This window comes from Passer domesticus, chromosome 14 (genome assembly GCF_036417665.1).
Source record: "Passer domesticus isolate bPasDom1 chromosome 14, bPasDom1.hap1, whole genome shotgun sequence".
NCBI classification, from domain to species: domain Eukaryota; kingdom Metazoa; phylum Chordata; class Aves; order Passeriformes; family Passeridae; genus Passer; species Passer domesticus.
In genome coordinates, this window is record NC_087487.1 from 20078854 (window position 1) to 20104767 (window position 25914).

General features: G+C 63.4%; 1 protein-coding gene and 1 long non-coding RNA gene across 3 annotated transcripts; one reads left to right on the forward strand and one right to left on the reverse strand.

The window, feature by feature from the left end:
* LOC135280654 (uncharacterized) lies at window positions 1-22365 on the reverse strand. 2 transcript variants are annotated; one of them, XR_010347515.1, is made up of 3 exons: window positions 22232-22365; window positions 1035-1114; window positions 1-63 (listed from the first exon to the last, which is right to left on the reverse strand). It is a non-coding gene; the product is annotated as an uncharacterized LOC135280654 (long non-coding RNA). The 2 variants fall into 2 exon arrangements; XR_010347514.1 differs by lacking the exon at window positions 1-63 and adding an exon at window positions 131-306.
* Window positions 22258-25623, forward strand: ANKRD34C (ankyrin repeat domain 34C). The gene is made up of 3 exons (XM_064388777.1): window positions 22258-22396; window positions 22886-23045; window positions 23162-25623. The coding sequence occupies exon 3, from the start codon at window positions 23197-23199 to the stop codon at window positions 24712-24714; it is 1518 nt and encodes a 505-aa protein (XP_064244847.1). The 5' UTR covers window positions 22258-22396; window positions 22886-23045; window positions 23162-23196; the 3' UTR covers window positions 24715-25623.
* Window positions 25624-25914: the final 291 nt, after the last annotated feature.

Consider the following 25914-nt stretch of genomic DNA (forward strand, 5'->3'; position numbering starts at 1 on the left):
CTGCGATCCCGGTGCCGCTGCGGGCTGGCAGAGGCTGTCAGGGCCCATCCCGGCTCCTGGCTGCTGCGGGAAGCTCGTTAGCAAGCTGTCAGGGCAGGGAGCACGGGCGGATCGGAGCAGCAGAGCAGGTGTCGGAGCTGTTTGTTTGGGCACGGAGCTGGGATCAGGAGCCGTGTCTGCAGCGAGCAGCGTGTGATGTCAGCCGTGAAGTGGAGCCGATTACAGCTCATGATTTGACAAAGCTGCTCCTGCTCCAGCGCTGGCACTGAGCTCCTTCAGCCCGGGCAGGGTCACTGCGGGTGGCTCCTGGCCCAGAGAGGAATCGGGCTGCAACCGAGCCACAAAGGGCAAAGGCTCTTCCCACGGCTGGGGATGGCACTGCCCGAGCGCCCAGGCTCCTCACAGGGACCTTCCAGCCCCCGTGCCATCACTGGGTACTGCAGGGCTGGATGGGCAGCCCCAGCGGGCTCCTGCTCCGGCCATGCTCCATCCCTGCTCCATCCCTGCTGCATCCCTGATACATCCTTCTTCCATCCCTGCCCCATCCCTGCTCCATCCCTGCTCCATCCCTGCTGCATCCCTGATACATCCTTCTTCCATCCCTGCCCCATCCCTGCCCCATCCCTGATACATCCTTCTTCCATCCCTGCCCCATCCCTGCCCCATCCCTGTTCCATCCCTGCCCCATCCCTGCCCCATCCCTGTTCCATCCCTGCCCCACCCCTGCCCCATCCCTGCTCCATCCCTGCTCCATCCCTGCCCCATCCCTGCCCCATCCCTGCTCCATCCCTGCCCCACCCCTGCCCCATCCCTGCTCCATCCCTGCCTCATCCCTGCTCCATCCCTGCCTCATCCCTGCTCCATCCCTGCCCCATCCCTGCCCCATCCCTGCTCCATCCCTGCCCCATCCCTGCCCCATCCCTGCCCCATCCCAGCTCCATCCCTGCCCCATCCCAGCTCCATCCCTGCCCCATCCCAGCTCCATCCCTGCTCCATCCTTGCCCCATCCCAGCTCCATCCCTGCTCCTCCCCACCTCCTAATGTCAGTGGTGAATATAACACAGCAGCAACAACCACCAGCCTGTGATCTCATTTGCAGCCCTCAGTGACAGCACTGAATGAGACAAAAAAAAAAGGAAAGTGATTTTAATTAAAACTATTGCTGGAAGAGAATTGTGATTAACTGATGTCATGTGTTAAAATTACAAATCCTGGGAGTGGAAGTGACAGATAAAATAGCACAAATTGGTTACAAATCCATTTAGTTAAAAAAAAAACAAAACAACACAAAAAAAAAAAAAAAAAAAAAAAAAAAAAAACAAAAACAAAAAACCAAAAACAAACAAACCAAAAAAACCACCAAACAGCTGGAAAGAGGGACATGGCTCATTATTACAAATTAATTAGCTGGGGGTTCAGGCAGAGGTGCCGTGGTGCCAGCTGAGGTGCAGGATGTGTCTGTGCCTGGCTGTGCCCTGCCTGGGGCTGACAGTGCAGGGCTCATGTCCCCGTGCTGGTGAGGAGCCAGGGGCTGCCCGGTGGGTCTGGGGGCACTGGGGTCTGCTCACGGCTGCTCTGGGGGCCACGAGACCCCCCCAAGTGACAGCACGGTGCTGGCACCACCACCACAGCACGGGGGGGCTGCCAGGAGCAGCCCCGTGAAGCTGCAGTGTTTGCCCACACCACGCTGGGTTTCTATTTTTTGTAATTCCCCTCGTTTGACACATTTTGGTGATGTTTCCATCCCGGTTGCCATGGCGACTCGCATCCACTTCCCCTGCTCCGTGCATCCTCCTCTCCAGGTGCTGGCACAGGAGTCACAAGGGCCCCATCGTGCCCCAGGAATGGCTTTGCTCCTGCAGCTGCCCCCAGCCCTTCCACCCCCACTTCCAGCATTGATGCTTGGGAAGTTCCATCGAATCCCAGAGTGCTTTGGGCTGAAGGGACCCTAAATCCCAGCCAGTGCCACCCTGCCATAGCAGGGACACTGCCTGTCCCAGGTGCTCCAGCCCCAGTGCCCAGCCTGGCCGTGGGCACTGCCAGGGACCCAGGGCAGCCCCAGCTGCTCTGTTGAGGATGAAAACTCAGGCCATGTGTCTGAGCAAGGACTGCAGCCAAAGCCTGAGCAATCCTGCTGGGACAGTGCCCAGGCTCCCAGGCCAGGGCTGTCCCTGCTCTGCCAGGATCACACGCCGAGGAGTGCAGTGACACCTTGGAGCAGCCCCTGGCAGCCCAGCCCTGGGGCAGAGCTGCCTGCCCGCTGCCAGCCCGCTCCCCAGCACGCCCTGGAGGTGCTCCTGAGGCTGGGGATGGACCCCGATGAGCCCAGCGGGTGCGCCCATCATCACCCACCCCGCAGTGAGGGCAGGGCTCGCGTGGGGCCCCTCGGTCCCTGCAGAGGTGGCAGCAGCAGCGCCGTGGTTGGTGAGCCCTGAGCAGTCCGGGCTCAGCCCGGCAGGGCCCCGCCTGCTTTTGGGGTGCCAGGAACCGGCCCGGAGCCCTGCCCGGGCTCGCAGCAGGGATTGCTGCTGGCCCCTGCCCCGGACGCGGGAGGGCAGCCGGGCACCGCGCAGCGACCTCGGGGTGCCCGGGGCTGGTCCCGCCCGGGGCTGGTCCCGCCCGGGCACCGAGCTCGGGCTGGCGGCGATTCCGGCTGGCTGAGCACATTCTGGTGCAGATTACACCGATGTTCCCAGGAAGATGGGCTGTCACATCTCATCTCGTTCTGCATTCCTGCTGCGCTCCCCGCACGCCCTGCCCCGCCGCGGCAGCACGCAGGGTGCCAGCGCTGCCCGGGCTGTGGGAAAGGGTTGATGCAGCCCGGGGTGCCATGGGGGGCACCCCAAAGCCACGGCCATACTCACGGTGACACCAAGGTCACCACGAGGCTCGGGGTCCCACCAAAGCCACTGCAGCACTCATGGGGCAGCACCCAGGCTTGGCAGGCAGCCACAGGGCTGGGAGCTGCCTCAGCCACAGGACCGCAGCAACAGCAAAACGAGGGACAGAGTTCTCCCAAAACAGAAGGTGAATGTAGCTGGAGGTGCCAGGGCAGGAGAAGAGCAGTTCAGGGCACAGGCACACCGTGCACTGCTCTCCAAATATCCTGGGAGAGCACAGGAGAGCCAGAGAGGGACTGCTTACAAGGGCCTGGAGTGCCAGGACATGGGAATGGCTTCCCTCTGCCAGAGGGCAGGGTTAGATGGGGTTTGGGAAGGAATTCCACCCTGTGAATTCTACCCTTCTCGGGGCATCTTGCCAGGGGGTGAGGCCCTGGCACAGGGTGCCCTGAGAAGCTGTGGCTGCCCCTGGATCCTTGGAAACGCCCAGGGTCAGGTTGGACGGGGCTTGGAGCACCCTGGGATAGTGGAAGGTGTCCCTGCCCAATGCAGGGGTGGGATGAGATGAGATTTAAGGTCCTTTCCAGCCCAAACTGTTCTGGGATTCACGGATTTATTCACCTGCACAATTGTACACAATCCAGGGACAATGACAGGGCTCTGTCAGTTCTTTGCCCTTTAGCCCCAAACAGAGCACTGCTGATCCACAAAATACTCCTGCTCACCACCTAGATCAGCTGATTCTGAAACGGGGCTTTAATCAGGATCTTCCCTGCCCATCCATTTACACACTTCCCTGGCACACATGGATTCTTGCAGCAACCAAAATATCTGGCTGGTCGCAGCCCCCATGTCACTCCAAGGAAATTCCCCCACCCTCCTCAGCCCCTTGAGATGGGGCCTGCCCTCCCCCCAGACATGGTGCAGGTGGAGCAGGGAGAGAAATGGATGCACCTCCCCGCTGTGCTCCCAGAACAATTCCAAGATTCCCCCTTCCCTGGCTGGCTGTGCTCATGAATAAACAGCGCCGCTAACAACCCTTTGCCTCGGCCCCAGGGAGGCATTTTTGCAATTTCTTGCTAGAATCCCTCTAAATGCATCGCTTCCCCGCTCCCCCGCGGAGATGTTTCCACCAGCAGCACCGCTGGGCTGCGGATGTCGGGCTCCGAATTCCGCCCGCTCACCTTCCCCGCGGGCAGCGGGAGCTCGGCGCCAGGCACCAGCTGCGCTGCAGCCCGCAGAACGCGGCCCTGCCTCCGCCGCCAGCCCAGCCTGCCAGAGGAGCAGCAGCCACGGCGAGAGGATGGAGCGACAAGTGCCACCGTGTCCGTGCTGCTGCAGCGGGACGCGGCCCGGCCCCGGGAAATGCGGCCCCGGGAGCATGGCTCAGCTAGCCTGCCCGCTGCCCGGGCAGCACCGGGGCAGCAGGAGCCCTCTTCCCACCCACCGCCCCGGCTGAGCCCCCAGCCCGGGCCCCATCACCGCTGGGGTGCACTGGGTACCCTGGCACAGAACCCGGTGGGAGCGTTCACTGCCGTGCCCTCAGCCAGCGGGAGGCACCGGGAGCCGAGATGTACCCGGGGACCGGGATGTCCTCGGGGACCCGGATGTCCTTGGGAACCGGGATGTCCTTGGGTATTAGGATGCCCTCAGGTACTGGGATGCACTGGGGTACCAGAAAGTGCCTGGGTGCTGGGATTCCCTCGGGTACTAGGATGTCTCTGGGTACCAGGATGTCCTCGGGTACCAGGATTCCCATTGTGGTACCAGGATTCCCTGAGGTATCAGGATTCCCTCGGGTAAAAGGATGTCCTTGGGTGCCAGGACTCCTCCGGGGTACAAGGATTCCCATTGTGGTACCAGGATTCCTCTGGGTACCAGGATGCCCTCAGGCACCAGGATTCCCTCAGGAAGCAGGATTCCCTCAGGAAGCAGGATTCCCCCGGTGACCAGGATTCCCCCGGTGACCAGGATGTCCTGAAGTACCAGGACGCCCCCGGGTGCCAGGTTACCCCCAGACCCCAGCCCCCGCGAGCCCCGTTTGCCCGCGGGTGCGGGCTGCGATGGGTGCCGGGCCCTGCCCTGCCCTGCCCTGCCCCGGGGCGCTGCGTGTCCCGGCGGTGCGGAGCGCGCTGCGGGCGCGGAGCGGGCAGCCTGGCTCTGCGGACAGCAATCTGTCAGGCTCCTCCTCACCGGCAACCCTGCGGGCAGGTGCAGGTGCCACATCAATATGTCAGCGCTCCCATGACGGGTTCATAATATTTTCTGCTTGCATTCCACTGTCTCCGTGTATTAGCAAACAGGCGTCTCCCAGCGCTGCTCGCCAGAGCCAGGGGTTGGGATTTAATAACAAAATCATCGTGGTAAATCATTAGTTGGTGATTCAGCATGGAAATGCCTCATTAGCACTTCAGCATGTGCAGTGTGTGACTTATGAAAACCTCTGAATTATGACTAATTAAGTGCAGGCCAAAAAAATATCCCGGATCAGAACAATAGTTAGGATAAATTTATATTTAAAAATATTTTAAAATAAAATATATTTTAAAATATAATATATTTATATATAATATAATATAATATAATATAATATAATATAATATAATATAATATAATATAATATATATTAAATATATATTATTAGGTATAAAATGTATTTTAAAAATTTAAAAATAAAACCAAAATAAATATAAATACAAAATAAAATAAATGAAATAAAATAAAAGGAAATAAAATAAAAGGAAAAATTAAAATAAAATAAAAAATAAATAAAATAAAATAAAATAAAATAAAATAAAATAAAATAAAATAAAATAAAATAAAATAAAATAAAATAAAATAAAATAAAATAAAATAAAATAAAATAAAGGAATAAAATGTGTGAGGCCGCCAGGACTGGTGCACAGTGGGAGGAGAACCCACATGCACAAGGTCAGAATGGAACACTGCACAGAGAGATGGTGTTGCTTGGGAAGATTCCTCCATCCTGAAGCACTGGGACACAGAGTAACATCAACCTCTAATTAACAGAAGTTTTAAAATCTTCACCATGCTAATTAACTGCTATATTAATCACAAGAACTTTGAGGACCAGCACATTCAAAGCCCTCTCCAATCAAACCCATTTTGCCTTGCAACACTTGACCCCAAACATCTGGTGACCGGGCACTCCGTGCCTGCTTGGCTCCTCTTGGCACCGAGGCACGGGGCTCCTGCCCTTCCCCAAACCCGGGATGCCACCCCTGGCAGCCCCACGGGGCTCGCCGGGGCTCCCGTGCTGGTCTCAGTCCGTGAGTGATGCTGAGTGAACCTCTCACCCTAAGAAAGCCTCTAAAAATAAGCTCCTAATACGCTCTTGCATCCTGTCAAGGCTTTAAATAGCTGTTTGGAGTTCAAATTTTAAAAACTGTTGAGCTCAAATCATTTATGACAACTCGGGAGCCAAAAATAAATGGGAATGAGGAAAGAGGAGGAGCCCGTCCCCGCCGCAGCACCGGGAGAAGCGCCGTGGGCTGAGCCGGAGTCCCCGGAGCCTCGGGGGACAGGCTGGACGTGGGCTGGGGACAGGGCTGCTCTCGGGGTCACCCTGGGGGTGCCCTGGCCCAGCCTGTGCCCAGCTGGAGGCTCTGGGAGGGTTTGTCCCGTGGGGCAGGGGCTCAAGGGGCTCTGGCTGGGAAATGGGGTCTGGCTCGTGAGCCAGGGAGTGTCCCTGGAGTGAGGAGGGAGCGTCTGACTGCACCAGCTCCTCGTCATGCGGGTCCATGGTCAAGAAATTCCTTTATCCTACAGAATATTAGACTCCAATCCAGTTTGTAATTGGAAAAGTGCAGGGAGGGCTCCCTCAGCTCTGCTCCAGAGACACCTGCAGCACAGCTGTGCACTGCTCTGCCCGCCAGAGACACTCTGAGCTCGGGAGAGGGGAAAACAGCTGCCAAATCACAGAATTCCAAAATGGTGTGGGCTGAAAGGGATCTCACAAACCCCCTTGTTCCACCCCTGCCATGGCAGGGACACCTTCCCCTGTCCCAGGTGCTCCAGCCCCAGTGTCCAGCCTGGCCTGGGGCACTGCCAGGGATCCAGGGGCAGCCACAGCTGCTCTGGGCTGTGCCAGCCCTGCCCACCCTGCCAGGGAACAATTCCTCATTCCCAATCTCCCATCCATCCCTGCCTCTGGCAGTGGGATCCATTCCCTGTGTCCTGTCCCTGTCCCTTGTCCCAGCCCTCTGCAGCTCTCCTGGAGCCCCTTCAGGCCCTGGCAGGGCTCTGAGCTCTCCCCAGATCCTGCTCCTCTCCAGGGGAGCACCCCCAGCTCCCCAGCCCCGCTCCAGAGGGGCTCCAGCCCTGCAGCAGCTCCGTGGCCTCGCCTGGCCTCACTCCAGCAGGTTGTACCTCGCTTTCCAAACGCCCACCCGAGGCCAGGGGTGACCCCTGTGTGAGCCAGGGCTGTCCCCACAGGCCCTGGGCACTCAGGCTGGCTGCCATCCCGCGTGGGGCAGGCCCTGGGCTCTCACCCCCTGTGCCTGCCCAGCCAGCGCCAGCCCTGTGTGCCAGGCTGTGAGCAAGCTTTCCAGAAATACTCTGCTCTCTGCTCACTGACCTTTGATCCTTTATTCAATTTGCATCCTTCTGGAAAGCCCAGAAACGCCGAGGATGCCCTGACACTGGCATCAGGGAGGAGGCTGGGACAGCACAGGGGCTGCCTGCCTGCAGCAGAGAGCAGGGCTGTGCTGGGAGGGGCTGTGAGAGCTGGGCAGGGGCTGTGAGAGCTGGGCAGGGGCTGTGAGAGCTGGGCAGGGGCTGTGAGAGCTGGGCAGGGGCTGTGAGAGCTGGGCAGGGGCTGTGAGAGCTGGGCAGGGGCTGTGAGAGCTGGGCAGGGGCTGTGAGAGCTGGGATGGGGCTGTGAGTGCTGGAATGGAGCTGTGAGAGCTGGGCAGGGGCTGTGAGAGCTGGGATGGGGCTGTGAGAGCTGGGCAGGGGCTGTGAGAGCTGGGCAGGGGCTGTGAGAGCTGGGATGGGGCTGTGAGAGCTGGGCAGGGGCTGTGAGAGCTGGGCAGGGGCTGTGAGAGCTGGGCAGGGGCTGTGAGAGCTGGGATGGGGCTGTGAGTGCTGGAATGGAGCTGTGAGAGCTGGGCAGGGGCTGTGAGAGCTGGGCAGGGGCTGTGAGAGCTGGGATGGGGCTGTGAGTGCTGGAATGGAGCTGTGAGAGCTGGGCAGGGGCTGTGAGAGCTGGGCAGGGGCTGTGAGAGCTGGGCAGGGGCTGTGAGAGCTGGGCAGGGGCTGTGAGAGCTGGGATGGGGCTGTGAGAGCTGGGATGGGGCTGTGAGAGCTGGGATGGAGCTGTGAGAGCTGGGCAGGGGCTGTGAGTGCTGGGCAGGGGCTGTGAGTACAGGGACCAGCCTCTGAGTGCCAGGACCCAGCTGTGAGTGCAGGGCAGGACTCTGGACACACATCCCCTGGTTTCTCATTCCCAGATGTTCCCCGGGCTGACCCCTCTGCAGTCACAATGCTCAGAGGGGCAGCCCGAGTGCCGGGCACGCTGCAGCTCCTCACCCTCCTCCTGCAACAGCTGAGTAGGAGGTTATGGAAAAAACACGTTTTCCCAAATCCCAGCACTTTCTGCTGCAGCTCTTGGCTCTGGCTCCACCTGCACCTCATGGCACAGCTCAGCAGGGGCCTGGCAGGGTTCTGCTTGCTTCGGCTGGGCTTGGAAAAAGCAAGTTGGCATTGGGGGTGCATTAGCTCTGCCCCCTCAGGGTGGTGGGCACCGGGCTGGGATGGCATCAGGCTGGTAACCAGCTGGGTATGGACAGGTTTGGGTCAGATCTTGACAAGAAATTCTTCCCTGTGAGGGTGGGCAGGCCCTGGCACAGGTGCCCAGAGCAGCTGTGGCTGCCCCTGGATCCCTGGCAGTGCCCAAGGCCAGGCTGGATGGGGCTTGGAGCACCTGGGACAGTGGCAGTGTCCCTGCCATGGCAGGGGTGGGATGAGGTGGTCCATGAAGTCCTTTCCAGCCCAAACCATTCCAGGATTCTGTGATTCTCTTTCAGTTCCTAAACCTGAGTGTTAAAAGGCAGCATCCCACCTCAGCAGAACGACATGGATGGCAAACAAACCTTAATAAGGAATTATTTACCCTGTAGGGGGAAAAATGCCAAACGGAATGTGTGGTACTCCCAGCCCGTGCCAGTGCAGTCAGAGATGTCACAGTTGCCACTCCCCCCACAGCAAACAGCCCCTGAGACACTGGGGCAGAGCCCTGGGCACCGTGACTGCCCTGGGGCCCGTGGGGCTGTGGGAATCCCACACGGGAAAAACCCCAGTGGGAAATCAGGTGGGAAACAGAGAGACAATAAGGAGCCACAGCCGTCGAGCAGGAGCCGAGCCTCGTGGAGTGAGTGTGGTGTCAAGAGCAGCGGGAGGAGCTGTGAGATGTGTGGGGTCAGAGACTGTGGGGTCAGAGCCCAGCAGGGTCAGAGCCGTGTGGGGTCACAGATTGTGGGGTCACAGATTGTGGGGTCAGAGCTCTGTGGGGTCACAGATTGTGGGGTCAGAGCCCAGCAGGGTCAGAGCCGTGTGGGGTCACAGATTGTGGGGTCACAGATTGTGGGGTCAGAGCTCTGTGGGGTCACAGATTGTGGGGTCAGAGCCCAGCAGGGTCAGAGCCGTGTGGGGTCACAGATTGTGGGGTCACAGATTGTGGGGTCAGAGCTCTGTGGGGTCACAGATTGTGGGGTCAGAGCCCAGCAGGGTCAGAGCCGTGTGGGGTCACAGATTGTGGGGTCAGAGCTCTGTGGGGTCAGGGCCGTGCCGGTCCGAGTCGCGCGGGGCAGAGCCGTGCCAGCACAGCCCATATTTAGGTGACATCCAGCGGCTGCGGGAAGCAGTGCAGCCCCACCGCCAGCACGGGCACCTCGCGGGGCAGAAACTGCGGCTGCCCCTTCCCTGCAAGCCTTTAAGGCTGGGTGGGACGGGTTTTGGAGTTGGGGAAGGTTTGGGCTAGACCCTGCTCGTGCCAGGGGGCTGGAGCGAGATGCTGTGTGGGTCCCTTCCAAGCAGGCGAGCACGGACCTAAGCTGGAGTTCCGGGGAGCTCAGCCTGCTGCCAGTCCTGGCACAGCGCCCCGCGGTGCCCGCAGGGCAGGAGGCTGTCTGTGGGGCTGGGGGGAGCCGCCAGCGCCCTCGGCACCCTCGGGGTCCCAGGCGGCTGCTCCGAGCGGGCAGCGCCGGCAGAGGGATGTGCTCGCAGCTATTTGCAGTTTCCTCCCAGCTCAGGGCGCTCCCCCGCTCTGCAGGGCAGCGGGAGAGCTCTGGGTGTTCAATACCAGAGCTGGGGACGGGCGGCACAAACAGAGCTGCTGACGGGAGCAGCAGGGACAGGCGCCAGCCCCTCGTGACTGCTGCAGAGCAGGAGCCAGGAGGTGATGGGACAGTCCCAGCCCTGCAGGTCGATGGGACATCACCTGTGAGCCCCGGCCCCATGGCTGCCCGGGGGACAGCAGCCCCTGTGCCACCACGGAACGAGCAGCCTGCGCCAAGCAGCCCCCCTGTTTACTCTGGACTCGATGTTCACATCCCGGGAGCCGCTCAGCTACATAATCACCAAAACCAACACGGGACCCGTGTCTTTGTGCTTGCCCAGCGCCGCTCAGGGACATCAAAGCCCTGGCTGGGGCCGCAGCCAGCCCCGCGGGCCTGTCTGGCTGCTGCCGGAGCCGGCGCTGCCGGGGCAGTGGAGCGCCCTGGGAGCCGCCTGCAGGGCTGCGGGGCCGGGCTGGCTGTGCCGGGGGCGCTGGCTCTCCCAAAACCGCCGGGGAGTCCTCACAGCTGGGAGGGGAAGGGCTGTGGCCATGCCTGGCTCAGGCCGGGGGTCTTTGGGCAGGGGGAGTTTGGGCAGGGGGTGCCTGTTGGACACGGACCCCTGGCAGGAGTGGCACGCTCTCACAGCCCTTTGCTGCTCCCTGGTTTGTCCAGCTCCTCTCTCTTGCACCGTGCAGAACAGAGACGTGATTGCCATCACCTCCCCCTCTCCCCCAGCTGTGGGGTGGCTCTGCTGGGCCAGGGACAAAGGACAGTGTCCCAGCCCAGGGGACACAGGTGGCACAGCGCTGGACAGCGGCTCCAGCTGCCCCCCTGCTCCACGTGCCAGATGTGCTGGGCCCACCACCACCCTTTGTCCTTTGAGCAGCAAATAAACCTGGACCAAACCAGAAGGAATCGTGGCCACAGACACCCAGGGCCCTCAGCCAACACAGGCCTTGATGTCCCACGTGTGCAGGAGCTCCCACAGCTCACTGTCCTCCAACAGCAGCTGCAGAGGTGTTTTAGTTTGGAAAAAAATGCTATTTCCACCTGCAATGTCATCCTGTGCTCATTCCATGCCTGGAAAGGGTGGCAAAGCCCTGGGAAGCAGTGAGTGAGGAGGGAGGAGAAGCTGGGAGAAGGACAGGGAGGATGTAATTCAGGCACCTGAATCAGCCCAAGGCACGGGTATTGACGGTGCTTTGTCACCTCCACCCTCCTCTCCGCTGCTGCCAGACCCCGCAGCACCCACAGGGTGCCAGTCCTGGCCGTAGGGCAGCTGAGCCTGGCACAGCCCGCAGCTCCGGGGCTTCGTGTGCCGCTGACTCACACCGGGAGAATCTCCGGCCCAGCCCGAGGCCCGCGCTGCCCCGGGCCGCTCCTGCCCGAGGGGCCCAGGGCCGCGGCAGGCTCACACAGGCCCCGCCGGGAGGGGAGAGCTGCCCTGCCCCGCTCCGGGCTCAGCGCTGCAGCTGCGAACAGCGCGGCTGGGGGCTGGTGGCCAGGGCTGGGCAGGGCCCCGGGCATCCCTGGCTCTGCTGCGTGGCAAAGAATGCCCACGACTGCCCGGGACAGAGCAGGCTCAGCTGCTCTCTCCTTGGGGATGGAGGAACCACTCAGGAGGGATGTGAAGGACAGCGTGGGAGCATGGTGAACAGGGGAGCAGCTCGGGGCACAGGACGGGGTGTCACCACTGGCACAGGCGCCCCAACCCTCTCTGAGCAGCTGGAGCAGGACCAGCGGTTCCAGCCCCTTCCCTGCCACTGCCGGGGGCTGTCCTGCCTCTGGGGAGCGGGGCACCCCCGGCCCGGCCCCACGGCACCGCGGCCGTGGCGGGCTGGGGGCCGTGGCGGCCGTGGGTGCCTTTCTGCAGCGTCAGACGAATCCGCCCGGCTGCACCCCCGCGATTTATTCAGCTTAATCCGGCGGCGGGCAGGTCCCACCCGCGCCGGGTGCCGGCTCAGCCCCGGGGGGACGGTCCCTCCCCGCAGGGAGGGGACTGAGTTATGAAAGTTGTCCATGGGGAGTGTCCGGGGGGCTGGAGCAGAGGCGGCCCAGGGGCGCGGGGCACTCGCTGCGGCACCCCGAGGTGCCCGGGACAGCGTCTGCCTCCCGCAGACAGCGCAGACCGGACAAGGGCGGCAGCCCGCGCTCGTCCCCTCGCCGCGCAGCGCCCCGCGGCTCTCCCCGCAGCCCCAGAGGAGTCTCCCGAGGCCGCCCGCGTGCCCTTATCACTTTTCCAGCCCAGCTTCTGCACTCTGACTGTTGGACGGAGAACTGATAAGGGTACGCGAGCGACACGAGCGACCGTCCCCGCTGGCCCCGCTGGCCCCGGGCTGTCCCGGCTCCGGCTGCAGCGGCCCCAGATGCGCGCTCGGAACAAACCGGGGATACAGAAATATACCTTTTTTCACTAAAACCCGGCGGTTCCCGTCCCTCCGGGATTTTCCCTTTCAGCATCTGCAGCAGGTCTCCAGCAGGAAAAGGCATCCTTTTGGAAGAGGTCTTGAAGTGCTTTTTAACGCGTTACTGTTTGCTTGTGTTTCAGTGAAGTTAGCTGGGAATTCTTTGGGATCAGCGTAAAGAATCATTACAAAAGTAAGAAATGAGTGTAAAACTCCCGTGCTTTCCTGTGCCTGGAATCGTTCCCGTTTAAAGTTATTTATTCCCAACATTTCCCTGGTTTCTAGGTGAGTTCCTGCCAGCCACAGCAGTCGGAGGAGACGAGGAGCACTGCAGAGGGACAAGGGCAGCGCACCCCGGGATGAGGTAAGGGGGTGTCTGTGCTCCCATCCCCCCGGGGTGCTGCAGCCCACGGCCCACCCAGCCTGGGGCTGCCGGGGGTCCCACAGGGGCTGCCCCTGCACAAAAACCCATGCTCTAAAGCACCCCGGAATCCCTTCACATGTCCATCCTCCTTTCCCCAGTTTTCCAGCTATTCCCACCAGTCAGATCTTTCCTGCCCCCACTGAAGGGCTCTGCAGAGTGGGTGCCAGCACGCTGGCATTCTGGAGTGCTAGCCCAGGGATGCGTGGCTGGGAGGAGAGGAAAGAGCCAGCGCAGGGAGAAGGTTTCTGTCCCCAGGGCATACAGCCTGGCCTGGCTGAACCCCACCGACTGCTGCAGCCCCACGGGGCTCCCCAAAGCACTGCCACCCCACAGAGCTGCCCTGCAGCTCCCTGCTCGCCCTGCTGCGTGACAAAGGCTGGAGGGGATCCCGAGCCCCACGGGGGTGGGTGCCCCAGATCCCTCAATTCCCAGGGGCAGGCACCAGGGAGGCACAGCTCCGTGTCAGGCACTGCAAGCACATGGCCTGGGGAGGGCATGCACCCCTAAACCCACCCCCTAAACCTACCCCCTAAGCCCAGAGACCCCTGCTCCCCAGCTGGGCCCCTCCTGAGCCCTGGCTTGGCCCCTGACACTGACCCAGCCCCAGTGGGAGTCTCGGCCCCCCAGGCTCATTGTCACAGTGGTGCCACACTGCTGCGTGCCAGGCACGCTCCCTTCTCCCTCTGCAGCCCTTTGGGGAGAGCTGGGCTGTGCCCGGGGCTCCCGCGGCTGTGGATGGCATCACAGCAGTCCTGGCATGCTGGGAATCGAGGGCCGTGCCGAGCCAGTCCCGGCCGTGCCAGGACCGAGGGCTGTGCCGAGCCAGTCCCGGCCGTGCCAGGACCGAGGGCTGTGCCGAGCCAGTCCCGGCCGTGCCAGGACCGAGGGCTGTGCCGAGCCAGTCCCTGGCATGCCAGAGATCGAGGGCCGTGCCGAGCCAGTCCCTGGCATGCCAGGACCGAGGGCCGTGCCGAGCCAGTCCCTGGCATGCCAGAGATCGAGGGCTGTGCCGAGCCAGTCCCGGCCACGAAACCCGAGCAGCCTCTTGGAGCACAGAGGGAGGGGTCAGTGTTCGTCGACGGCTTTTTGTCCCCCCAGTGACTCCAGACCCAGGCCAGGGGGGCAGGATGTGACCCTGCCACACCTGGGCTCTGGGCACACACTGCAGTGGGCTCGGAGCACTTGGGGGTCCCAGGACTGCTCCACACTCAGCCCACGCAGCCCCTCGACTGCTCCGGGAGGTGTGGAGGTGGCGGTGGACCCACAAAATTAAATGAGGAAAGACGAGGGTCTTCCCCACCATCCCGCCCTGATGTGGTCGAGGGACAGAACTGGAGTGGCCGTGGCACTGGGGGCATCCCTCGGCACTGGGGGCTTCCCCGGGAGCACCAGGAGCTTCCAGGAGCCCCAGACTGGCCAGGGTGGGTGCCCGGAGCTACCGGGAACCCTAAATGTGTGGGAGCCCCAGATGTGAGTGCCTGCGTTCTGGCAGCCGCTTCTGCATGAGGGGTTCATCGGGTGGCCGGGACCTCGTGTGATCCCTCTGCAAACAGCCGCCGGCGGCTTGTCAGTGTGTGTTTGGCTTTCCCCCGTGGCAGGTGGGGTGATCAGCCATGAAAAGGCGGCTTAGCGCCACCGGAAAACTCCTGAGGCAGCCGAATTCCCCCGCCGGCCGCGGGAGCCGGGGCACGGGGCGAGGCGGCTGAGCCAGCGCCGGGGCCGCCGCTCCTCGCCCCGAGCACGTAGCCCCGATATTAAAGTCCCGAAGAGGAAATTCCACTTCTTCAGAAAAAAAAAAAAAAAACCCAGCGGCCGGATATTTCATAAGTGTCCCGGCGGACATGAAAGCCGCACCAGGAAATTTCTCTCAGCAGAGATATTAAAGCCGGTGCAGCCCTTGGGGCAGCCGGGGCCAGGCACCCGGAGCCCGGCACAGGGCGAGGGAAGGCTGCGGGGACACGGGTGCGAGCACTGCACCGTCCCGCGTGTCGCTGCACAGGCTGCGGGGCACGGGAGCCGAGGGAGCGGGGTCAGAGCACACACGGGGCAGCAGCCGAGCCCAGCAGGGCACAGGCACAGGGCACAGGCACAGAGCACAGAGCACAGGGCACAGAGCACAGGGCACGGGGCACAGAGCACAGGGCACGGGGGTCCCACGGGGGCTGCCCGGCTCTGGGGCCCTGCCAGCCCCGGGAGGGGCAGGGCGCTGGCCCGGCACAGCGCAGCACGGCTCGCCCCCCGCTGCCGCCCCCGCACGGCTAATTGCAGGTTATTGCTCCGCTCTGTCATCAAACACCGCGCCGCTCTCTGCCGACACGCGCTCCGAGCAGTGCAAACTCGGATCTTCTCCTGCCTCCGCTCGGCGCCTCCGAGCTGCCAGCAGCACGGCACAGCTGTGGGTGACACACATCTGCCGTGTCACCCGGGCAGAGGGTGCCATGTGCTTGGGGGGCACCTTAAAGCCCGTCTCATTCCACCCCCATTGGCAGGGACACCTTCCATTATCCCAGGGTGCTCTAATCCCTGTCCAGCCTGGCCTTGGGCACTGCCAGGGATCCAGGGGCAGCCTCAGCTGCTCTGGGCACCTGTGCCAGGGCTGCCCACCCTCCCAGAGAGCAATTCCCAATTCCCAATATCCCCTCCGTCCCTGCCCTCTGGCAGTGGGAGCCATTCCACCTTGTTCAGGCGCTCCATGCCTTGTCCCAGCCCCTCCCAGGCTCTCCTGGAGCCCCTCCAGGCAGTGGAAGGAGCTCTAAGGTATTCCCAGAGCTTTCCCTTCTCCAGGCTGAAGGCATTTCATCCCTCAGCTCTGGCTGAGTCCGGATGCAGCAGCCCAGATCCTGGGCTTTATCTGCAGTTCAGTCTGGAGCCCCACACCTCTGCCATTCCCAGGCACTGACTTTTCCTGCTGCTGTTCCCCGTGGGGATTCCTCAGAACTGGGAGTTAAACACAACCCAAAGAGCACTGCAATGGCTTCTCAAGAGACAATGAGTTTCTAAAATTAACAAAGCAAAATAAGAGAATAGAATATTTTTGCATTGATTTTCTTGCCATGAATATTTATAAAACTTAGTTTAATAATATTAGGGAAATGCAGGACAGTGCTGGGTGAGAGCTGCATGCCCATCCCACGGAAAGGCACACACTGGGCCTCAGCGCCTGTGCCCTGCCAGCATCAGAGCTGCAGCACTGATTCCAGGAGCTCAGAGCAGGGAATCACCTATCCCAAACCCAGGAAACCCCCAAAAGACCCCCAAAACCATAAGGAATTTATGGCCCATTGCCATAAGCAACAAACACAGTACCCAGAGATTCCAAGCATTTTTTTCTCCCTGCCCCATCACAGCACACTCTCACCTTAATTGGTAAACAATCACACAAACTGCATTGTCACTCCATCCCCTCTATGCCTTCCCAGAGCAGCTGGGGCTGCCCCTGGATCCCTGGAATGCCCAAGGCCAGGCTGGACAGGGCTGGGAGCACCTGGGACAGTGGCGGTGTCCCTGCCATGGCAGGGGTGGCACTGGGTGGGCTTTAAGGTGCTTCCACCCCAACCCGTTCTGGATTCAGTGATTCACCCATTCCAGCACAAGTGGCCTCATCCTCTGCCGCCCACAGAGATTCATCCCTCCTGCCGGGGTCTGGAGGTTTCCTCCCTGGTATCAAGGGCATTTCCAGCCCTTTGAGGTCAGGGGTGCCCTGCTGCCCCTCTGGAGCACGCCCAGGGGGAAGCCCACCGTGGAGGTGCAAGAGTGTGCAGATTACAGAGGGGAAATGGAGTAGGGAGAGAGATGAGTTGTCAAGGCAACAGCAACTGCAGGACTGGGAGAGGGAAGGAGGGGGAACAGGGGTGCCCGGGGGTGCGGTGGTGGGCACAGGGGCACAAGAAACCAAGGGTGAGGACAGGGGGACAAACACTACCCCCTGCCCCTCTGCCCACCAGGACAGCTGCCAGCCCTGCTCCCAGCGAGGGGGGAAGGTCCAGGGCCCCAGAGCACCCCCAGAGCATCCCCGGAGCCCTTCACCTGCCCGGCCCCACAGCCAGCTGCCAGGGCCCAGCAAGGGACAGGAGCTGCCACTCTCCAAGGCCCAGCAACTGAGCAATGCCACCCCAAGAAGGGGAGCAGCTCTGGCTGCTCAGTGCCACAGGCCACCACAGTCTGATTTTCAGACCTGTCCACAATTTGCTAGTGTGGGTCAAACCAACTCCCCACACTGTGGAGCAGAGTCTGGAGAGACCCCTGCCCCACCCATCAAACCCCACTGCCCACAGGAAAGGATGAAACTCTGCTCAAGCCTCAGACGGGCATGGAGGTCCCCAGCTCAGAGGGGACAGCAGGCACAGCCCCTGCGAGCCCATGGTGGCCAGGGCAGCTTCAGAGCTGCCAGTGTGACACTGATCCAGCCTGGATCCAGGTCCACACCACGGCAGTGAGGGTGCAGTGCCATCAGGGCACGGGGAGTGCTGCACACCCCGGCACTACAGACCCTGCTGTGCAAACTGCTGTCACCGTCCCCTCAGCCCGGAGCCAGGGCAGGGACAGGGGACACGCAGGGAGGCAGTGCAGGAGCAGTCAGGAGCAGTCAGGGGCAGTCAGGGGCTCTGTGCTGCTGTGCTCACTGCCTGAGCCCCACACCCGGAGCACCCTGCTCCCCCTGAGCCCTGCTCCCCCTGAGCTCCCCCTGAGCTCCCCCTGAGCCCCGCTCCCCACGCACCCATCCCAGCAGCACTCCTGCCAGGCCCTGACAGCTCCCTAAAGCTGCTGCACTATTTTTACCCCACGGTTGCTATAGAGACATCAGAGCTGCTCCCCGTGATGATGCAGCTGCTTTTGGGTGATGCAGGCTCTTCCAGAAGCACTGCATCACCCACTGCATCACCCACTGCATCATCACCTGCATTATCACCCACTGCATCACCCACTGCATCATCCACTGCATCACCCACTACATCACCACCCACTGCATCACCCACCTCAGGTCCCCTGGGACACCCCCTCTGTCCCCAGAGGTGTGTGCCAGCCCCCCGTGCTGTGCCACAGGCTGGGGGGTCACACACACCTGCTCCACCCCTCACTCTGCTGCCCCGGGCTGGGCAAGGTCCCACCACGGCCAGCTCAACTGTCCAGCCAAAGCCAGGGACCAGAGGGGACAGGGAGCAGCAGTGTGTGGCACTGCATGGCCACAGGAGGTGGCAGGGCTGTCCCTGACCAATCGACTTTAGCTCATTGATCTCCAGCACACCCATTTTTCCAGCAGGAGAAATCAGGGTCCCAACTAAAGCAGGTACAAACCTGACCCAGGCTCCAGCTCAGGTCTGAGGGGAACACAAGGTGCGGTGGGCATGGTTGGACCTCTCCTCCATGAAACCCAGCAGGGGCAAGGCTGGGCTGGGCCCCCCTGTGCCCAGCATGTCCCACAGGTGGGGACCCGGGCTGTGCCCCAGGCAGCAGCAGCAGCAGCAGCAGCACAGCAGCAGAGCCGGGTCCCCCGGAAGGCTGAGCTCCCCCAAGGCTGTGCTGAGCTCCCCAGGGCTGTGCTGAGCTCCCCCAAGGCTGTGCTGAGCTCCCCAGGGCTGTGCTGAGCTCCCCCAAGGCTGTGCTGAGCTCCCCCAGGGCTGTGCTGAGCTCCCCAGGGCTGTGCTGAGCTCCCCCAAGGCTGTGCTGAGCTCCCCAGGGCTGTGCTGAGCTCCCCAGGGCTGTGCTGAGCTCCCCCAGGGCTGTGCTGAGCTCCCCAGGGCTGTGCTGAGCTCCCCCAAGGCTGTGCTGAGCTGCCCCAGGGCTGTGCTGAGCTCCCCAGGGCTGTGCTGAGCTCCCCCAAGGCTGTGCTGAGCTCCCCCAGGGCTGTGCTGAGCTCCCCAGGGCTGTGCTGAGCTGCCCCAGGGCTGTGCTGAGCTCCCCAGGGCTGTGCTGAGCTGTCCCAGGGCTGTGCTGAGCTGCCCAGGGCTGTGCTGAGCTGTCCCAGGGCTGTGCTGAGCTGCCCAGGGCTGTGCTGAGCTCCCCCAGGGCTGTGCTGAGCTCCCCAGGGCTGTGCTGAGCTGCCCCAGGGCTGTGCTGAGCTGCCCCAGGGCTGTGCTGAGCTGTCCCAGGGCTGTGCTGAGCTCCCCAGGGCTGTGCTGAGCTCCCCAGGGCTGTGCTGAGCTGCCCCAGGGCTGTGCTGAGCTGCCCAGGGCTGTGCTGAGCTCCCCAGGGCCGTGCTGAGCTCCCCAGGGCTGTGCTGAGCTCCCCAGGACTGTGCTGAGCTCCCCAGGGCTGTGCTGAGCTGCCCAGGGCCGTGCTGAGCTGCCCCAGGGCTGTGCCAGCCCCGGGGAGCGTGGCTGTGAGCAGGGAACAGCAGGGATGAGCTGGCAGGAGCCACTCACACTCACACAGCCCTCGGCACAGCACCCAAAACAGAGCCCGCAGCAGCAGCTGCCTCCAGGGCCATGGGGCTGCCCCAGCCCAGGCCAGGCTGCCCTGGCACCAGCTGTGCCTGAGCCCGGAGCCCGGGGTGCCAGGAGAGGGTCCAAGACCATCCCCAGATGGAGACAAGGCCCTTCCCCTGCTGTGCTCAGCCAGGGGCTGCAGCTCCTCCAGGGCTGAGGAGAACACGGAGCCGACAGCCCCTGGCCATCCTGTCCCTGCTCCCTCAGCCTCACCCCTCAGGGCATCACTGCAGCCCCTGGAATGCCCCGGGAACCACAGCTGCACCCACGGAGAGCAGACAGCCCCGTGACACCCCCAGAGAGCAGCTCCCCCTTCTCCAGGCAGGGCCAGACCCCAGCCATAGCCCCAGCAGGCTCTAGTGAAGGGGTGACAGTCCCTGGCTGCTCATCCGGGCGGGCAGTGCTGGCACAGGGGTGACAGTCCCTGGCTGCTCATCCGGGCGGGCAGTGCTGGCACAGGGGTGACAGTCCCTGGCTGCTCATCCGGGTGGGCAGTGCTGGCACAGGGGTGACAGTCCCTGGCTGCTCATCCGGGTGGGCAGTGCTGGGACAGCCTCACAGAGCACCTCTGCTGCTCTCTGCAGTGACACAGCTCTGGCACCTCTCCCCTCTCTGTCCTGCCAGCAGAAAGAAGCCCCTGCCCAGATGAGGGTCCTGGGTGCCAGTGCCACCCATGCCACAGGGGACTGGCATCACCAGCAGCGCCCCCAGGCCCTGCCCAGCCCTCCAACCCTGCCAGGGCTGTTCTGTGTGGGCAGAGCACCCCGTGGTGGCTCCCAGCCACCCCAAAGCCACCTCATGCCAAAGCAGTCCTGTCTGGCCCCCATCCTGCTGCCCCAGGTTGCACGGCACTGCTGAGACCAAAGCCATGGCTCAGAGCCCTGCGCAGAGCTGCAGCTTCTCCAGCAGCCATGCTGCAGCCCCGTTGCCATGGCACCCTCGGGGACGGCAGAGATACTGGTGAGGAAGACAAGCAGGATGAAGATAGGTGGGCACACTGGCCCTGCAAAGCCAGGGCATGGCTGGGGCAGGTTTGAGGCCCTCTGGCAGCAGGCAGAGGCCATCCCTGCTCCCCTCCTAGGACTGGCATACCGGAGCTGGCATGGCCACGCTCCCCTCCCTGCTGGGGCATCTCCCACCCCATGGACACCTGGGAGCTGCTGAGGCCAGGCTGGTGCAGCAGGAAAGGGAATTCTCGGGTTTTAACATCTTCAAGGATAGGTCATTCCTGCTTTCCAGCCAGGACCAGCCAGCCTGGGGTCCAGCACGGGGTGAGAACTCACAGCGGCAGCAAGGGGCCAGAGCACCAAGGGGCTCCTGTGCAGGAGGGGGCTCCCCAGCCCTTGCTTCCAGCATTCTCCTAATTGCAATCATCAGGGACCCAGGACCTTCCTTTTTCCCCACAAGCACCTCCTCCCTCCCTGTCACCATCCCTGACCCGTCTGGGGTGCCCTGGGGGCAGAGCAGACCCCCTCAGCTGGGGGATGTGGGGGCTTCCCCTGGGCAGCCTGGGCTCCTCCTGCCACCACAGCTTGTCTCTTCCAAATGTGTGAGTTTCAGGGGTTTATTTTTAAGGTGTTTACTTTGTCAAGGTGTTTATATTATGTTGGTGTTAGGAGTTAATGTGTTTATTTTTGACAAGTAAACTGGTGTGCTCATGCATCAGAAAATGGACAGATAAACACATTTTTAGGGGGTTTATGGCCAGTTTAGACAGGTACTGCAGAGTGTCTGTGTTACCAAGTCAGGAGGAACCTGCCATAAGATTTGCCAAATGCTCCCTAACATACAACTGACTTAATTTCTCTGCTGACTCTGATTCTCATTGTCATCATCTCTGAATGAAGAGCGCTGCAATATTAGATTATATTTTATTAATCACAAGGGAAATTTCCCCAAATGTTAACATGATAGGGGGTGTGATGACAAACCCCCTCAGAGCTGTGATGGTCTGCAGAAGTGCAGGACCCTGGGGGTCAGGGTGGTGGTCGGGGGCATCTGTGACCCTTTTCCCCTTCCTGTGGATTCCCTCTCGGCTGGGACTGCTCCGAAAGAGGCACGGAGGAAGGTGGAGGAGGCTGCTGGGCAGCAGGCTCTTGCCCAGCTGCGAGACCCGGGGCCGAAGGGGGGCCAGAGAGGCGGCGCTGCTGCTTGTGCGGGTACATCACCTGGCACCGGGGGCAGCGCTGCCCGGGGAGCAGCCAGCGGGACCCCAGCCCGTCCTGCACGGCGCGGAGCCCTCCTGTGCCCCAGGGCGCCCTCGGGCTCTCCCGGGTGTGCGCCCGAGCCGCGGAGTCATGGACATCACAGGGAGCTTGGGGCCGCGATCCCCCCTGCTCCAGGTGGGGAGAGCTGCGGGCTCAGAGCTCTTCGGGGTCTGGGGGACCCCAGGAGCAGGGTGGGACACGCACAGACACCCCCACGGGTGGGCAAAGATGGACAGAGACCCCGCAGCGTCCTGCAGCCCCCCGCACACGGACAGAGACCCTACAGACCCCCGCAACCCCGAGCACACAGACGTTACAGCCCCCCGCACAGGGAAACAGACCCTGCAGAGCCCCCCACACGGACAGAGACCGTACAGACCCCCGCAGCTCCGAGCACAGAGGTACAGACTTTGCAGACCCTACACACCCTACAGAACCCCGCAGCCCCCTGCACATAGATACCGACCCTACAGACCCCCCGCACACGGACACAGACCCTGCAGACCGCTGTCTACAGACCCTGCAGCCCCCAGCACACAGACACAGACCCTGCAGCCCCCTGCACCCCCCCGCACACGGACCTTACAGACCCCCGCACACGGACACCCCCGCCCGCCGCTCCCCGCACCCACCTGCGGGCGGACGCGCCGCCCCCCCGCGCCCTCCTCCTCGCGCAGCGCCGGGCACCGGCACCGGCACCGGCACAGACACGCGGCACTGACACCGGCACCGGGCACGGGGCAGCGGCACTAGCCCCGGACAGCGGCAGCGGCCGCCGCCACGGGCACCGGCAGCAGGTACCGGGAGGGGCAGCCACCCCAGCATCCCCACCGCAGCCGGGGCGGCGGCGGCAGCGGGGTGGCCGCGGCTTGGAGGGGAGCGGGGACACCGGTCCCGGGGACAGTGGGGGAGAGCCCCCGCCCGGGTGTCCCCCGGGTCCGAGGGTCCCCACGGGAAGGGGCCGTGGGCAGCCCCCGGGCAGGCAGCGGTACCGTGGGAGCCTTGGGAGGGGCTGGAGCAGTGCGAGCACTGACCGCCGGTCCAGGGGCCGCAGCATCCCATGCAGGGCACGGAGGGGTGGGGAAGGGCCGGGAGGCTGGTGCCCTCTCCAGGGGCACTCTGCGGGCTCCGGCTGCTCAGGGCTCCGGGAACGCTCTGAGGAGTGAGACGGGGAGCGGGGGGCAGCAGGGGTGGGTGGCAGCGGGGCCAGTGGGGCGGTAGGAGCAGGGGGCGGTAGAAACACAAAGGGCAGCATGACTGTGGCTGCTTGTGCTTCCCTCCGGCAGTGAGGAGGCAGAGATCCGGCTCCAGCCCAGGCAGCCCTCGAGGAAGTTCACACAGCCTCCAGCGGGCTTGGTGCTGTGGCTCCCCAGACACAGCAGACCGGCAGAGACCACCAGAAACTCTCTGATCTCCTGGGGAAACCACGGCAGCTGTCTGCACAAGGTGGGTGGGCACGGCCACGGGGACAGTGGGACGGGGGGCAGTGGCTGGAGCTCGGCATCCCGGGACGGCAGGGACGGAGCAGCCGGGCTCACCTCTTCTCCGTGGGCCCCCCACAGGCAGCAGTGCCACCAGCCAGCGGGAAGCAGCGGCCATGGATGAAGTGACGGAGCTGGAGCTGGGGGGCAACTCCCTGCTGAAGGCCGTGTGGCTCGGCCGGCTGCGGCTGACACGGCTGCTGCTGGAAGGGGGGGCTTACATCAACGAGAGCAACGAGAAGGGCGAGACCGCGCTGATGGTGGCCTGCATCACCACGCACGTCGACCAGCAGAGCATCCACAAGGCCAAGATGGTGAAGTACCTGCTGGACAACAGAGCCGACCCCAACATCCAGGACAAGTCTGGGAAGACCGCCCTCATGCACGCCTGCATCCGGGGAGCTGGGGGGGACGTGGTGTCCCTGCTGCTGGAGAGCGGGGCAGACCCCAGCCTGGAGGACCACTCGGGAGCCTCGGCGCTGGTCCACGCCATCAACGCCGAGGACAAGGCTGTGCTGCAGCACCTCCTGAATGCCTGCAGAGCCAAGGGGAAGGAGGTGATCATCATCACCATGGACACATCAGCCTCCGGCACCAAGACCGCCAAGCAGTACCTGAACGTCGCCCCTGCGCTGGAGTTCAAGGAGAAGGCTCCCCTCGAGGAGAGCACAGCCCCCTCCAGTGCCCAGCTGAAAACTCCCATCTCAGCACCTTCCCCTGTCGAGAAGGAGAGCAGCGTTCTCACCACGCACCCTCCTCACACGGGGGACGCTGAGCCACCCTCGCCGGGCCGCAGGGCTGGCGCTGCCCGCAGAGCCCACCTGCCCCGCCTGAAGCGGCTGCGCTCCGAGCCCTGGGGGCTGGTGGCACCCTCGGTGCTGGCGGCCTCCAGCCACCGCGACGACACGCGGGTCTGCGCCGACACCGAGGTCATCACGGGCATCGGCGACCTCTCGCTGTCCAAAAAGCCCCCCCTCACCCGGAGCAGCAGCAGCAAGGGGAGGGACCCCTCTCTCTTCCCCCCCGTGGATGAGCAGGCGCTGGGGCCGCTGGCATGGAAAGGCAGCCACGAGAAGAGCCCAGGCACCCACCCGTGCCTGTCCCGGAGCACCGCGGTGCCGGAGGAGCCGGAGAGCAGCGGCTCGGCGGCGGGGATGGACACCCCACACCGGCGGAGGCCCGGCAGCGAGCACAACGGGGACTCGCAGCTCAGCGAGGCGGGGAAGGCGCCGCCCGAGAGGCGCAAGCTGAGCGGGTCGCAGCTGGCCTTGCTGGACGGCTGCTGCGACTCTCCCTCCGGCAGCGCCAGCACATCGCCCAGCACCGGCCGGCGCCGCCCGCCCGGCCTGCTGGAGAGGCGAGGATCCGGGACGCTGCTGCTGGACCACATCTCCCACACGAGGCCAGGATATCTGCCCCCCTTGAATGTGAACCCCAACCCCCCGATCCCGGACATTGGCTCCGGCAAAGCCCCCTCCCCGCTGGCGGCTGGGCTGAAGCCGCTGGTGCCCCTCACACCCAGCTCGCCCCGGCGGGGGGATCGCAGAGCCCACAGGAAGCTCCTCCGCAGACATTCCATGCAGGCCGAGCAGATACGGCACCTCTCCGATTTTGAGGAGGTCGTGGCGCAGTAGCCGGGCCGCCGTTTGCTCACACGGAGTGGCCAAAGCCGTGCTGTCCCCGCAGGCACAGAGTGGGTGCTGGCTCCGGGGACACTCTGGTGGCCAGGGGGCTCGGCCCGAGCCCAGGGGCTGATTCGGGAGCGGGCTGATCGGGAGATCGATCCCCGCCGTCCTAGATCGCCAAGCCCGGTGCCAAGGATCCCACCTGCAGTTCACTTATTCCTACTTGCAATCCGCTTTTCTTACACCCTGCTCGTTCTCCCACCGAATCCCGGCCCGGAGCCCACGCTGGTGACCTCTGGGGCCGAGGCGTTCATGGAGCGCCTTCCAGGAGGGGAAGGGGCTCGAGGAGCGGAACACCCATGCAGCCACGGGCCGTGCTGGTGCTCTCCGGGGGCGGGAGAGGGAGACTGCTCCACCTCCGCGATTCCCGAGCGCGCCGAGCTCCGGCGGCTGAGCTCGCCCGGCAGCGCTGCAGTGGGCCGGGATGGGCTTGTCTCGACTCTGAAGCGCCTGGACCTCAGGGGGCTCACTGCCCGCCACGCCTGGATTCAGGAGCTCTGATTCAGGGAGGGCTGACCCCCCGAGCAGGATGGTCCCAGCCCGGCTGTGTGGGTAGCCTCTGCCAGCCGCGGGCAACCCGGGACGCCAGCTGACCGCGGGTGACACGGGCTGACCCCCGGGCTCCATCCCGCCGGGAAAGTCGCAGGCTCGGCGCCACAGCCAAGACCCCGCGGCCCCAGCCCCGCGCAGCCCCACGCGCGCTGTGCCGTGGCTCCCGCAGACCGCACCGCTCCGTGACCGCGCTCATCCCGAGCCTGCGTGTGCACGGCTGCGGGGCACGGGTCGGGGTGGCGCCCCGGCCCTGCGGACACTTCTGCACGGGTTTTGCACTGCATTAATAAAGCGCTCAGCTCTGGACGGAGGCTGATCTCGCGTGGAGCCGGCTCCAGCCGCCCGGCCAGCGGCTCCGGGAGCGCCCAGGGGGTGGCCGGGGCTGCCGAGTGCCCGGCCCGGGATGCCGGGGGTTCCCAGGGCGCCGGGCCGGCGGAACGCGCCCGGGATGCCCGCGGGTGCCCGCCCCGGGGCCGGAGGCACCGCCCGCGCCCCGCCCCGCTCGGCTGGCGGAGGAAACGCCACGTCAGGGGGGCGGTGCGGGGCGGTGCGGGCCGGGAACGGGGCCGGTGGGGGTGCCGGGGCGGTACGGGGCCT